Source organism: Cynara cardunculus, assembly GCF_001531365.2.
Source record: "Cynara cardunculus var. scolymus isolate 2C chromosome LG 17, CcrdV1, whole genome shotgun sequence".
In the NCBI taxonomy this organism is placed as follows: Eukaryota; Viridiplantae; Streptophyta; class Magnoliopsida; order Asterales; family Asteraceae; genus Cynara; species Cynara cardunculus.
The window spans coordinates 7,192,855-7,207,854 of record NC_037544.1 but is presented as its reverse complement, the minus strand read 5'-3'; the positions used below and the strand labels follow the sequence as shown (position 1 = coordinate 7,207,854).

The 15,000-nt window shown below is 28.7% G+C and overlaps 1 protein-coding gene across 1 annotated transcript; it reads right to left on the bottom strand.

Moving 5' to 3' along the window:
• Positions 1-763: 763 nt before the first annotated feature.
• LOC112500583 (WAT1-related protein At1g68170-like) lies at positions 764-7,392 on the bottom strand. Its single transcript, XM_025104091.1, has 7 exons — positions 7,180-7,392; positions 5,519-5,581; positions 4,047-4,163; positions 3,627-3,876; positions 1,389-1,547; positions 1,101-1,252; positions 764-1,004 (listed from the first exon to the last, which is right to left on the bottom strand). Exons 1-7 carry the CDS (start codon positions 7,380-7,382, stop codon positions 764-766), a joined length of 1,185 nt encoding a protein of 394 aa, XP_024959859.1. The 5' UTR covers positions 7,383-7,392.
• Between the last annotated feature and the right edge of the window lie 7,608 nt (positions 7,393-15,000).

The window sequence follows — 15,000 nt, the reverse complement described above, 5'->3', positions numbered from 1 at the left end:
CAGGGCGACCACCTGTTTTGCAGATAGCCCGAAGTCATCGCATTTGAACCTCCGTGGCCACAAGGGGATTTTTATTCCTCCTTGTATTTGAACCTGAGACCTTCTGGTATTTTTGCAAACTTAGTTTTATAGGCATTTTCAAAATATTGATGGTTATATTGCAATACAAATCCCAAGTACAATGTTAAAGAAAAATAAACAGCTCATTCATTTAAGTACACAAAAAGGGGGATAATGTGTGAAGTTTCTTGTTAAGACCATTAAGATCCTTGTAAGTTTTTAGAGACCTATACACACGCAACGGATTTAGTTTTTACTAACAGTCACCTTTTGTATTAGAGATTGTGTCAATGTTGTCCCTGTCGATTAGCTAAAGCCTCGACATACAACAACAAGACATTTGTAAATAGCAACATGTTTAAGCAACAACAGAGTAGTTTGTCATCAAGCTACATGTTTTAATTTGCTTTCATAATTTTATTAACCTTATCTATTTCAATTTGTTTGTAGATGTTGTTGATGGCATTTATAATGTAAATTATACTGTTGCAATTTAAAGTTTATCATATTTTGCAATGTCTTTAGTTTGATCTGATCTGTTCATTCTATTTTAACTTGATAATCTAATTGAACTTCAAGAACCATAAAGAGATTGACCTCTTTAACAAAACCAAGCCATGATCTTTAGTTCAAAATTATATATTTGCCAGTCTCTCGGTGTTTTGCTATTTGTGCTTCTTAAGTGCCATAAACGACCTATTGATCACACTAATGAAGTGACAACGATGCGTCTTGATTCATCATTGCCGCTTTGCACACTTAAATGTTTTGATTCCCCATCACCGACTCCAAAACTCGATTCTGATTCACCAACGATGGCACCATTGTCGAGTTCTTTGATAGTCTCTCTTACTGGACACAACTGAGCCACCTTCTTCACCTCTTTGTTTTTACCCCACAATACAATATAGAGACCCAAGACTATCAATATTGCACCCAATACACTGCAAAAATAACTTATGTTCAAATCTTTAAAAATAACTTGAAATCTTTAAATTCCACTGGCCACTGCAACAAGAAAAAAGAATAATTAATCGTACCTTCCCAAGTGTAGCCTTTCATTCAAGACTAAAGATCCAGCGATCGCCACAAGAATAAGCATAAGTGGATTGAAAGCCGATACAAATAATGGACCTCTCATTTGCACACATAATGTGATAAACATATAAATCAATCCAGACGCCAACATGCCCTAACAAATGTTGTAATGAGTTAATGTGAGGGTAACAAAAAGACAGTATATATGCACAAAATTAGCTCAGGTAATAAAAATTGAAGTGTCACACTAAACACGCGTTCAGTGCAATAACATTGTTAAAAGTACATACCGAATAAGCCACTGTTAGAAGTCTAACGTTCCAACCCAGCTTCCAATCTCTCCAATGTCGATTAGTGCATAGGCCAAACACAGTCGCTTGAACTGCACCCATGATCGACGTGAGAGCCGTGACCGAATAAGGGCAAGGGTATTTTTTAACCATATTTGCCTGTTCACGAAACGAAATACAAGTAAAATGATATATATTTCTAATTTCTTGTAGCCAAACAAACAACAATTTCTAGTAAAACAAATGATCATTTGTTGACCAAACTTTATATGAAAATAATATTATTGTTAACCTATTTGATGGTGCGAATATATGTGGAACCCTTTTGAATTCTCTTAAAAGTAGATCTTAATTATAGAGAGACGGGGTTTCAAACACACAAAGATATATATATATATATATATATATATATATATATATAATCGGAATCCCATGAAAAGTCAAAATTTCGGTGAGAAGCATACGAAAGTAATAATAAAATGTTGGAAATCTTAAACATAAGTTAACATGAAAATGTTAACATAAACGAGCATACATTTAAATAATTTAACATGAAATGTCAACTTAGGTAAAGCTTCGCATCTCACAAAATTTGGATTCTCTTCAAAACCCAATCATATATATAAAGAAAGAAGGGGCAGAATCATAGGAAAACGAAGTCAAAATAAGAGAATACAAGAATGGTCAAATCATATGAGATTCTGCAATAAAAACACATGCGATTATGCAACAAGGTCAACGAAAGGGTGTGTGGGAGACTTGGCCCGCAACCTAGGGCATGTGATATCACAAGTGATTTTACTTGTGAGTCAAAATACGTTTATAGATGAAAAACGTACTCTTATTCAAACAAGAACCAACGAGTTGAACAATATGAATCATATAGCAAAATCAAACTCATTGGATGGTTTTGATCGATTTTCACGGGTTTGGTTTTCACATATGATGTTAACAGTGAAACAAAAATGAATTTGTACTTTCTATGGTTTTTAACTTTTAAACGGTTTCAATATAATATATATTATGATTAGTAACATATATATATACATACATACATATATATATGTATATATACATACATACATACATACATACATACATACATATATATATATATATATGTGTATGTGTGTTTAATGAACACTGTCTAGTTAATCTAGGACTTCAACACATCTCCTTAAAGGGAGTAGATACGGTGCCCCTAGTAAGTGTATTTGAGTTCCTAACTCCTAAGTGGTGTAGCCTCTTATACCATGTAAGAGAGAGTGTGTGTATATATATATATATATATATATATATATATATATATATAGGGTTGGGTTCATGTGAGATGATACTGTTTTCGTGAGACACGATTGTTACATTTGAAACTTTACAACAAAATGTTGTGAAAGTAAAAAAAAGTCGAATTTTCACAGCAAAAATATTGTTAATGTTACTTTTACAGTGTTGTACTATGAAGTTTCAAGTGTAAAAATCGTATCTAAACGTGTTTCACGAAAACAGTCTTGTCTCACATGATCTCAAGTATGTATGTATATATATATATACAGGATCAAGTTCAGGGGAAAACCTCAAAAAAAATGAAAAACTGAAGAAAACACCCTGGTAACCGTTCATTTTGACTGTATATACATGTACATAGAAGTAATTTGTAAGCAATATGTACGGTAAGCATCTCCCTCTCTCTCTCTCTCTATATATATATATATATATATATATACACACACATATTTAGAGTTTGTTTTAAATACGTACAACCTATCACATTTGTACAACCAATGCAACCCAATAAATTGAAACATTTATGGAAATGATGAGAGTTCATTTATTATGATTTAAATATTTATGGAATATGAATACGGTTTATGATTAATACTTTATATTAGGAAATAATCAAAACTTCTACAAATTACATATTCATCATGTTAAATGAACGGTTCAGATTGAGTTGTATTGGTTGTACAAATGTAAGAGGTTGTATAATAATCCACCTCCACATATTTATGTGTGGAGCCTCTTTCAAATCACTTTCTAAGATAGCACTTACAACCTTTTGGAGTTAGCTTAACTGATAATAACATTCGGGCCTTTTCTGACTATTCTCTAGGAAGTACCCTCAACATTAGTCGAGGCTCGGACACCGATGATTAACGAAAATAGAAACATTCCAACATAAATAAAAATTTGATAAACCATATGTAACGAATATGAGAGTGGGGATACAAATGTGATCACCTGAATAATCAACCAGATGGAGTAACTGGTGCAGCTACCAATAACCAATATAGAACCCAACCCCATATTACTGCTGGAGTTTTGACCACCTCCTGCATGTCTTTGACCATGCGAAAGGTCAACATTGGTCTTCCACAAGTTCAGGTCAGCTCCCTTGTAAAAAGTCAACAACATGGCACCACCCACCCCTAACACAGTCCCCATAATCTTGGCTGCACCATGGCTTGTGTTCCAACCCAACCTTTCCATCCTGAAAACAACATCTACTATCAACTTAATTTCAAGAATTTATAACAAAAAGACTAATTTACCCTTAAATTAATATTGTTAATAATAACAATTGGTTATTGATAATGTGTGTTTGAGATTGGATCTAACATTTATCACAAACAACTGAAGTCTTCAAGTTATGTTAATTACCTGAAGCAAACCGCTAAAAGAAAGGTGATTGCGGGGATGAGATTGTTGATGGATGAGACAAACGTAGCTGACGTCAAGGACAAGGCCTTTACGTATAGATTTTGTGACAACGCACCTCTGCAAATTCAATTCGTAGCATAAAACATATGACTTCAATAACAACAAACACTTCACGTCCATTCTAAGAAACCTACACGTCAACCAATTTACTATTTTTGGAAACGTTAGAGTCCACGTCACTCCACGCCCTAAAAATTACAATTTTATACATTTTATTAATTCTCATTCTCTTATTTAAATCCGGGTGAAAAGAACAATGTTTGACTTTACTTATAATATTATAATATATTTACATTCAAAATTATGGACGGACCCAGCTATGTGGTATAGATGGCATGTGTTATCGTATTATTTCTTTGCTGAAGGGTAAAAAAAATTAGGTTTTATGAATGGTGCAACCGTATTAATTTGTTGTGTGTCACCGTATATATTGTTGAAACTACAATGATAACAAGTTTTATTTGGTAGAGTTGGTTTGTAAAACTTTTATTCCACCCAGACCCAAGTTCGAATACTGTTAGTGTCAATTTCTTAGTCAAATGGTGTCACCATTTGAAAAAATTTATGTATATTTGTTTCTTATAGTCAAACGGTGTCAACGTTTGAAAAAAAAAATCCTATATTTTTTTCTTATGGTTAAATGATGCCATCATTTGAAAATTTTCATGGGTCTGTCCTTGTTCTAAATCAATATCGACCATATTAGAGACAAAACACACTATAAAATAAGTGATTTTTATCTACAATAAAAGAAATTTTTTGTCAGTGATTACCATAGAAAATATCAATGATTCGTAATATGTGATATTTTTGGAGAAAATAACAATGGATCACCCAAAGAATTCATGAGTAATCTGTTACTGATTTGAATTACCCAACAACAATTTATCCTCCACTTTTTGTAGAAGTTGCATTGGGATGATAAAATTATATAATATGTTTAATAATATAATTAATGCTAAAAATCTTTAAATAGAGAATCTGTTATAATGAAATATAATTTTGTATAGAGATTTTAACTTTTAATTTTTTTTTATTTTAGATCAATTATAAAAAAAAACTTGTTGGAGATACTCTCAGCTACCTCGTAATTATATAAAATCGTCTAAGATTTAATTATTCGACCTAATATTATTTCAAGAAACTAAAGAATAGACCTTAACAAAATCCAAAAACTCTTTTAAGGCCTATTTATTAGCATCTTAATGAGTTTAATAGGACTCAAAGCTTATTCCATCAGATATACATGAATGTTTGATAGTAGCTTATTAATAATATATAAAATGTCTTATTCAGTATCGTTTTAAAGGGCTTCATGCAGAAAGCTAAGTTCTTCCAAATCTTTCATCGATGAAAAACTCTCTCAAACAAAAAATTTATTAATTTAAATTTAATAAAATAGAAAACATTACCCAAATAGACCACAACCAAAACCTTGCAAGAGCACCATCAATGTCAATTTCGGCCTTTTCTTCCTGAAAACAAAACCACCATTTATTATATATTTGTTCCATTTTTGGGGTTTTAATTAAATTAATAATAAATAAGTTCTAATCTACAATTTATTTTTTGTCCATAATAGCTTTTAACAAAATGTTGGTGACATTAATTCTTGTTTAAAAAAAAACTATATATTATACTTACACACAAAAAAATCCAATTGCAAACCTTATTTCTGCTGTGAACCAAGGTCCAAACAAAAATGTGATACGTTTCCCTAGTTGTCCTCATTTATTTTGAATGATGAACGTGAATTCTTTTACAATTTCTTGAAAAATAAATACATCAATCATGACGAGTGTTACATTGTTCATGATAATTATCCCGTGATTGTTTGAAACACATGGTGTGCTCTCTTTTATCCCATGTTCGTAATGTAAGCTAAGTTCGCAACCAAACTTATCATTTTATATATATAGGGTTGGGTTGCAGTGATAATAAGAATTATAGTAAGCAAGGTAAGAATTGAAGGGATCTCCACCATTGAATCAAATCCTATTTGAAGAGTTCTACTAAATCAATACTAAAGAGAAGTATCGAATCAATTCTCCTTTTAAAGCATAATTCATGGGCTGGAAGTGAGATTAAAAGTGATAAGGGTCCGGATCTTTTTTTAGATTTCTCACCATAAATTTCATTCTCATACAATCCTTCGTTTATGAATTGAGCTTATAACGGGAATTCATCTAATGCATCTCAGTCCACCACAATCTTCAATTAGTATTGATTCAAGGGTGGATATCTCTTCTTTATACCATTCGCACTCTAACTTTCATTATCAGCAGAACCCGACCCTATATGTATATGGACTTAATTATTTGCGAACTTTAAAATTTGTGAGATCCATGAGAACTTATATCTTAAAGTTTTGTTTAACTTGATTTTTTTCTATTTAAGTATAGTATTTAACTTACATTTACTTCATAATATGTTTATTTGTATTCGGTTCACAATATGAAACTATTTTACGTGTACTTTTTGTTTTACAAACACGCCAAAAATATTTACATTGTGAACTAAGTATATGTGAAACAAATATATGTTAATCGATATATATATTTACATATAGAGAGTATATTTCAAATGCAACCATATCCATTTGTACAACCAATGCAACCCAATCAATTTAGATATTTATGGAAATGATGAGAGTTCATTTATTATGATTTGAATATTTTTGAAAGATGACTAGAGTTCATTAATTATGATCAATATTTTATATTAGCAAACAATCAAACTTTTATAAAATCACATATTCATCAAATTAAATGGACGATTGAGATTGAGTTGTATTGGTTGTACAAATGTAAAGGGTTGCATAATAACTCACCTCTATATATATATATATATATATGTGTGTGTGTGTGTGTCTGTGATATTAAAATAATAGAATTCACGTTTTTTATTAATGAAATACAAAATTAGAATAAAATTAATTTCAAATGTTTATGCGAAAATGAAGGATTTTTATAACGACAAGATATGAAATTAATTACGAGAATTGAAGGACTGCTTGTGAGATACAACTCATCTTCATACCACAATTACCCAAAGAACTGAAAAGAATCCAAACCTTTCAACAAAAATTGCAAGCGGAACGATGAATGCAGTGGAGAAGATGAACCGATAAGCAACAAGAATCGGAAGTTTCATGCCGTCGTTATCCGCCAATTTGTACAGCACATTAACTCCGGCGAAAGTCGTCTGAACCGCCACCATCAACAACACTGGCTTCAACTCATGGATCACGTTGCAAAGTTTCCTCAACATCACCATTTTATAAACCCTAAAATTAATTACAAGCAATAAATTCTCTCTCAGAACTAATATTTTAATGAAATCTCTCTCTCTCTATACATACATATATATACGTATATATATATATGTGTGTGTGTGTGTGTGTTTATATAAAAGAGGAGAGAACTGGTCGATCTATTGCGTTTGTTCTTGAAGCAGTATGAAAGAGAGAAGAATGCGTGTTGTATTAATATTGAGCATGGAGTATCGCAACTTTGGAAGAATGGCACAAAAAACCCTTGGATATTTACCAATTGGCAAAAGCAGTCCTTTATATTAGAAAACGATATTTAAGCAAATATTTATTGAATATAATATATATTTGGTATTTAATTTGTTTCATATATGGTATAAATATTTAAGGTTCTTTTTTTAATTATTCTGACTTAAGTTGTAGCATTTTATTTTATTATTGATTCCTGTAACACTAAATTAATGAGATATTCTGAGTCTTAAATTTGCTTCAAATAAAATTAGATTTTGGTAGAACCGGAAAATATTATAATAAAATCGGTTTTATGGATTTGAAATATGTTTAAATGAATGTTTTAATAAACTGATTTGATGTCAGGACGCAGTTAGAGATCTTAACAGGTTTTTTAGAACACTTTTGAAATAGACGATCGATTATATCTGAAATCGTATTTAATTAAATTTTGATTTTATAGCATGGTAATAATTACATAACAACACAGTCAAAACCCGTAATTATTTGGTAATAAAATTTTAACACAAGCATAACTATTAATAAAAAGTTAAATGTCAATCGCAATCAGATTCGGTTTTCTTATCTAATGAAAGTTCCATATTGAAGGTATAATTCCGCATTATATTTGTGTTTTATTTCTAGATTAATCAGGGATCAGACTTTTATTTAATTGACACGTAAAACTTATTTTTAGAAAATAAAAGTTCATCAATCTCCTTTACGTTATGAAAATAATAACTGCTAAGCAAAACCTTATCAAAAACAAATAACATTTAAAGTAGTAACGAAAATGCAATCTTAATTAGGGAATCTCTAATTCGACAGCTAAAAATAACATCAAAAATACTAAAAATTGTGAGTATCTTGAACACACACACAAAAAGACTTAACTTCAACCACGAACTAGAAAAAAAAATGGAAATTAATTAAAATAGTTATTTTCAGATTTTGATTTCATCTCTTAGTTATTTCTCTCCTAAAATCACAAAAATGTCACTACTTTCGCAAGTGACATGTCACAACTTCGGAGGGGTCAAAGTGCGGTGAACAAAAAACCGTCAACTCGCAAAATCCGTCAACCTAACACGTTGACAACCGATTTAAAACTAACTCGTCAAACCGTCAACCCACCAACACACTAATTAGGAAGGTTGAAATTATATTTATATATATAATCTTTACATCCATTATAATTTACAATCCAAAAAATATATACATATATCTGTCCAATTTACAGCCCAACGCCCAAAATTAATCTAACAAGTCCAAAATTAATTTAAGTAGGCCGGGCGGGCGCTTTATGAGCTACTTAGTAGTCCATCGATACACCTCAATTCCATTTTGCCCCATTATTCCCTTAAAACAAATACATTGAAACAACTGGATCGAGCGTTGTTGAACGCCGTCGAACACTGTTGGATGTTGCTACTGCTGAACACCTTTGAAAAAACCTTCGACATTACGGACCAAATCATGTTACTGATTTAATTCTTTTTTACTATATGGTATATATGGCCAACAATTTTGAGTAGCTTGCAGTGGTTGGGATATTTACTTGATTTCTTTTGGAAGAAGGTAAATGTATTGATCATACAAGCAATTATATGATGTCAATGATCGATATGTACTTTAGTGTATGATTCTCTCTTGCATAGATGCTTCTAGAAGTTGGAACCACAAATGCTTAGAAGTTGCTTTCTTTCTTTATATATATAAAATTTTTGTTTTATTGCACAGATGAACATATCAAGTATGTTTATGCTAATCCGTCAACCTAACCCAACTCAACCCGCTCTAACCCGTAAGAGTTTGGATGGGATGGGTTATACTTTTAAATGGGTTACGTTGGGTCGGATGAAGATTTTTTAAACCGTCATAATTAGATTGGTTTGTAAAAATATCAAAAATCGTCCAACCCAACCCGCGTACACCCCTAGGTCAAAGTGTAAAACAAGAAAGTTTCTAAATCAGGTCCACAAATACAAGCACCAAATCAGTAAATTAGTTGCAAAACCTCTAGTTAAGGGCGGTCATTTTACTATAGGTTTATAATTTACCCTTGTGTGATTCCTATTGAAGCATATACTTGGGGGTGGGTGCAAAGCAGACGATTTTAAAGCAGACTCCCAATTCATTAGATAAATAAGATGGCCAATATCTCGTGATCCGCTGACGAACTTATTCCAAGAGAGCTCAGATCGAATCAGTATTGCAGAAGTGTCACTTGCAGACCAATATCTATTTTTCAAATTTGGTCCCATCACTTGCGGATCTGGTTTTGAAACGTTTTTATACTTTGACTCATCCGTAAATTGCAGACCTGCCACTTGCAGAGCTAGTGACATTTTGATGATTTTAAAAGAGAAATGACTAATAGATGAAACCACAAGCCAAATATGGCTATTTTAACTAATTTTCCAAAAAAAAACACTAAAAACTTCTTTAATATCGTAATAATAATAAAATAATATATATATTTATTATTATACTATTTTAACTATTAATCTATATATATAATTACAAAAAGTTGAATAAAATATTAAAAAATGTGATTTTAGATTTTTACTTTATTGACTTCAAAATATATAAGCTAACATTTTGGACCTCCAATTTTTTAGTGTTTTAGTATTGGGTTGGAGATGAAAAACACGTTCATTTTTATGTTTTTAGTGTTTTTAATGTTGGGTTGGAGATTGAAACACTAAAAAGATGGAGGTCTAAAATGTTAACTTATATATTTGAATGTCAATAAAGTAGGTCTAAAAAAATTTATATTAATATTTTATTCAACTTTTTTAATTATCTATACTACCTTATAAATCAGATTTATCAAAAGTTTTAGGGCAAATTGCATGAAAAAGTAACGTACTTTCACTTGATTCCTATTTTGGGTAACGTACTTTCAAAACTTTCATTTTGGTACTTAAGATGTAAACTTTTAAACATTTAAGTACCCGGGTAACTGGTTGAAGTATTAACCGATTATCATGCTGATGTGGCGAGTGATGTGGTATCCAACTCGGTATTATTTGCTGACGTGGTCAGTGACGTGGATTTTTTTAAATCTAAAATTAGTCTTTTTTTTAGTCTAAAATTAGTCTTCATCGGGTTACCCGGGTACTTAAAGGTTTAAAACTTTACATCTTAGGTACCAAAATGGAAGTTTTGAAAGTACGTTATCCAAAATATGAATCAAGTTAAAGTACGTTACTTTTTCATGCAATTTGCCCAAAGTTTTAAAAACAATTTTTAATGCACAAAATCTTAAAAACAACTCATAACGCATTAAGTACTACTACTTTATGCATTCAGTCTTAAAATCTCTTAATATACAATAAAAATAACATATAATACAAGTTACTAATGTACATTATTATCTTTTCTTTTCATGTTTCCAAGATACTTTTGACACCTTTCACTCATGTCTTCACCCTCTCATACCTCTATGTCTTTTCTTCATCCCTCAATGTGAGATTTAAATTGATATTCACCATGAATTATTAAAAGTTTTTTCATTCATCTTTCATTCAATTGCTCTAGAACTCTCGGTCTCATTATCAATCTCTTGATTATTTGCTCTTGGTGTGAATCGAACATATTTGTGGAGTCGTTTAAATATGTTGGATTTTATATATATTGGATTTTAAATATATTGGGTTTTAAATATATTGGATTTTAAACTGTCATACAATTTTTTTCAAATTGGAACCATAACTCTTATTTATTTAAATTGTATTAATATGTAAAGACCAAGTGTAACTTATATCATCGTTAAAATTCACGGCTCCCGTCGCATTGCATGGGTACACAACTAATATCTAGATTAATAGTTCAGTACATTAATAAAATACTATAATAATAAATACATATATTATTTTATTATTAAAATATTTGTAATGTGTGATCGGAGCTGAGTTTTTTTTTTAATTTAAAAAACCATATTTTTAATGTTTTATTTAGTGATTGGGTTAAAAATGTCTTAAAGGAAAAAAAAAATTAATGCACTTTTAATTCGTCTATAATTTGTCACCGAGCTTTTAAATAAATTATTTAATTTATGAAGACGATTATAAATATCATAATAAATTCCTATAAAAGTTGTTCAACTTATTGCTTAAAATTAGATATCCAAATTTTAATTGAATTATACTGAATCTGAATGTTCAATATCTAAATCAAATTGGGAATTTGTTAGACGATAATCTCAAATTCCTGTAAAACCGAATTGTTTCAGTTCATTTATACTGTGTTTTTAAGTAAAATATATGTGTAATTGATTCAAAATATTAGATCGATCTAATTTGTCTTGTGTATAATCAAAGGAAATATTCATTTGATAATACATGAAATTGTGATAACCTTGAGAACCAGTGCATCATACATGATTTCGAATGATATTTTTCTATCTATGGTTTGGATTTAGTGTATTGATTATACAATGTGAACATTTTTTATGTGATTGTGAAACAAAGAATACACATAAAAAGTTTCATATTGTGATCCAAATACAAATAAAACAAACAAATTGTGAAACAAATATACGTTAATCAATATATTAATTTATAGTCTTTGATAAAAAAAATCATATGAATCAATACTTTACAATAATAGTTATCACGATATATATGATTCTCAAATGATTAAGCCGCATTATATAATAACTAGAAGGGTACTCGTACAATTCAACAAGATACAACTCAATTTTAATATATTTTTTCTTGTCTCAATCAATGTTATAATACGATTTTATGTGGTTTTGAGAAAACGATAATAGTTTTATTTTTGAATAAAATATAAATATGAAGATCTTATGAATAAATTCAGAAATCATATATAAGAACTATATCATTTCATAATTTATTGGAAAATCCACTTTTATCATAAAAAATTGAACAAAAAAATTATTGATATAAGTATCAAACTAACTATTTAAAATTTCTCTTTTTTCTGTGGATTTTTTTAATTCATTTTCTTATTTTTGGTTTAATAATATAACTTTTTATAAAGATAATAATTAAGTATTTTGTTAGAAGTCAATGATTATTCTAATTATATTTTAGGTTATTTTATATTTAGAATGAAATATTTATCATCTATTTAATTATATTTATCTGCAGTTAATTACAAAAATTTAAATATGAAGCTTTAATAAGTTGTACTTAGACACATTTTACTTGTGATTTTGAATTTTAAGTAATATACATCAATACACATTATTTCATGCATAAAAATGGTTTTTAAGAGTTTTTATCAAATATTTTATAATATAGTATAAATATCTATTTAACATAAATGATCGAATCTAATATTTAACTAGATTCAGTTGGATTGATTGTACAAAATCAGTCTAATTTGATTGATCATAAAAACCAACATCCATACTTGAATCAAGTTTATTTAAAAAACATTGAATAAGAACCAATTTCACATCCAAATAATTAAATTTAAAATTAAAATTAAAAGGTAAATTGATTTACACAATTTTATTAAGGGTTATAATTGTAAATGGTACAAGAACGAGGGTAACTTTGGTTATTTTCCGTGGAAGTATAGGGGCTTAAAGTGTATATTAGATGACGTCATTGAGTATGTAAGAAAATTGTAAGAGGTTACCGGTTCAAATCGATCCCAACCGGACACGTTGCAATCGGAAAACCGGTTTGCACTTTTGCTTGGCGCCTTTCGACGCACCCTACTTATGCATCAAACACGACACTTTCCCATTTTTCTCTCTTTTTTTGGGTAAATACGACATCGAATTTATTTTTTATTTTAGATAAAGTTGGTAACCGTTAATTGCAACTGGTCCCATCTGAAAGTCGTCTTACAAGACATCAATGTGAAGAATTATTTTTTGTTCATTCAAATGACGTTTGTTTTTTAAGAGGTGCTGAAGTCTGAAGGTTTATTTCACTTATAATTTATAAGAGATGGTACTAAAGTGTGAAATCTGAATCAATAAGAGTGTTTGTTTTTGTAAACTAATAAGCGTCTGAATTTGTTTAAATTGTCTATTTTACCCATTAAAAATTATAGTGATGAATTTATAGATAAATTTATATAATTTCACATATTATTCGTCATCATTACGAAATTTATATTTAAATTATATAATTAACATTCATTTAAACGAAAATATGTCGTTAATGGTGTTTAAAAAATTAAAAAAAAAAAACAAACAGTCTAATTGTCTTACCTCTTAACAAATCAGATACAAGGTGTTGATAAAAGCTTTTTTTTATTAAAAAAAAAAAACAAGGTCTAAACTTAGTTGGAGGGCTAGAATTGAACTATATATGGCAATCCTTTTATCAACTAAACTATGCGATAGAAGCCTAAATCTATTTTTGTTGTTTATAAATTATTATACATATATACTATATTATAAAATATTTGATAAAAACTTTTAAAAACTATCTTTTATATATGAAGTATTGCTTATTAATACATATTACCTTAAAATTTAATATTACAAGTAAATTGTATATAAGTACACCTTATTAAGATAAAATTTTCACTTTAAATATATTTAAAGTATAATTTGCATAATTATTGAGTTCTAACAGAATACTTGATTATTATCTATCTGAATATTATATTATTAAACCAAATAAAATACATAATTTTTTCATATTTCTTTATAAATAAAATGCATATTTTTTTCATATTTATTAATAAGGTACTAAATAATTGTGGAGATAGGTGCCACGTTTCATATTTCTCGATTTCCCATAATACTTTTGTATTTTCTATTTTATATATTCCTTAAACTATATTAATTAATTAATAAGATTTTAAATAAAATACATATTTTTTCATAGCAGAAGGATATTCGTTTAATACAGCAAGATACATTTCAATTTTAAAATTTTATTTTATTCTTTGTCCATGTCAATATAATACGGTTTTACATGATTTTGAGAAAGCAATAATGTTTATATTTTTGAATAAAATACAAATTTTGAAGATATCATAAAAATTTAAAAAAAAAATATTATGATATTAATATCAAATTAACTATTTAAAAATTATAGTTTTTTGTAATTTTTGTAATTCAAATTTTTATTATAATTTAATTTATGTTTAATAAAATAATATAATTATTTATAAAGATAATAATTATGTTTCTATCAGAAGTCAACGATTATTCTAATTACATTTTAGAGTTTTTATATTTAAAATGAGATGTTTATCTATAGTTACTTAGACAAATTCAAAAATGAAACTTTAACAAGTTGTATTTATCTACAATTTATTTGTAATCTTGAACTTTAAGTAATATTCATTAATTAATAGTACTTTATGCATAAAAAATAATTTATAAGAGTTTATGTCAAATGTTTTATAACATAGTATAGATTATTACTTAATTACATTTTTTGAGGTTAA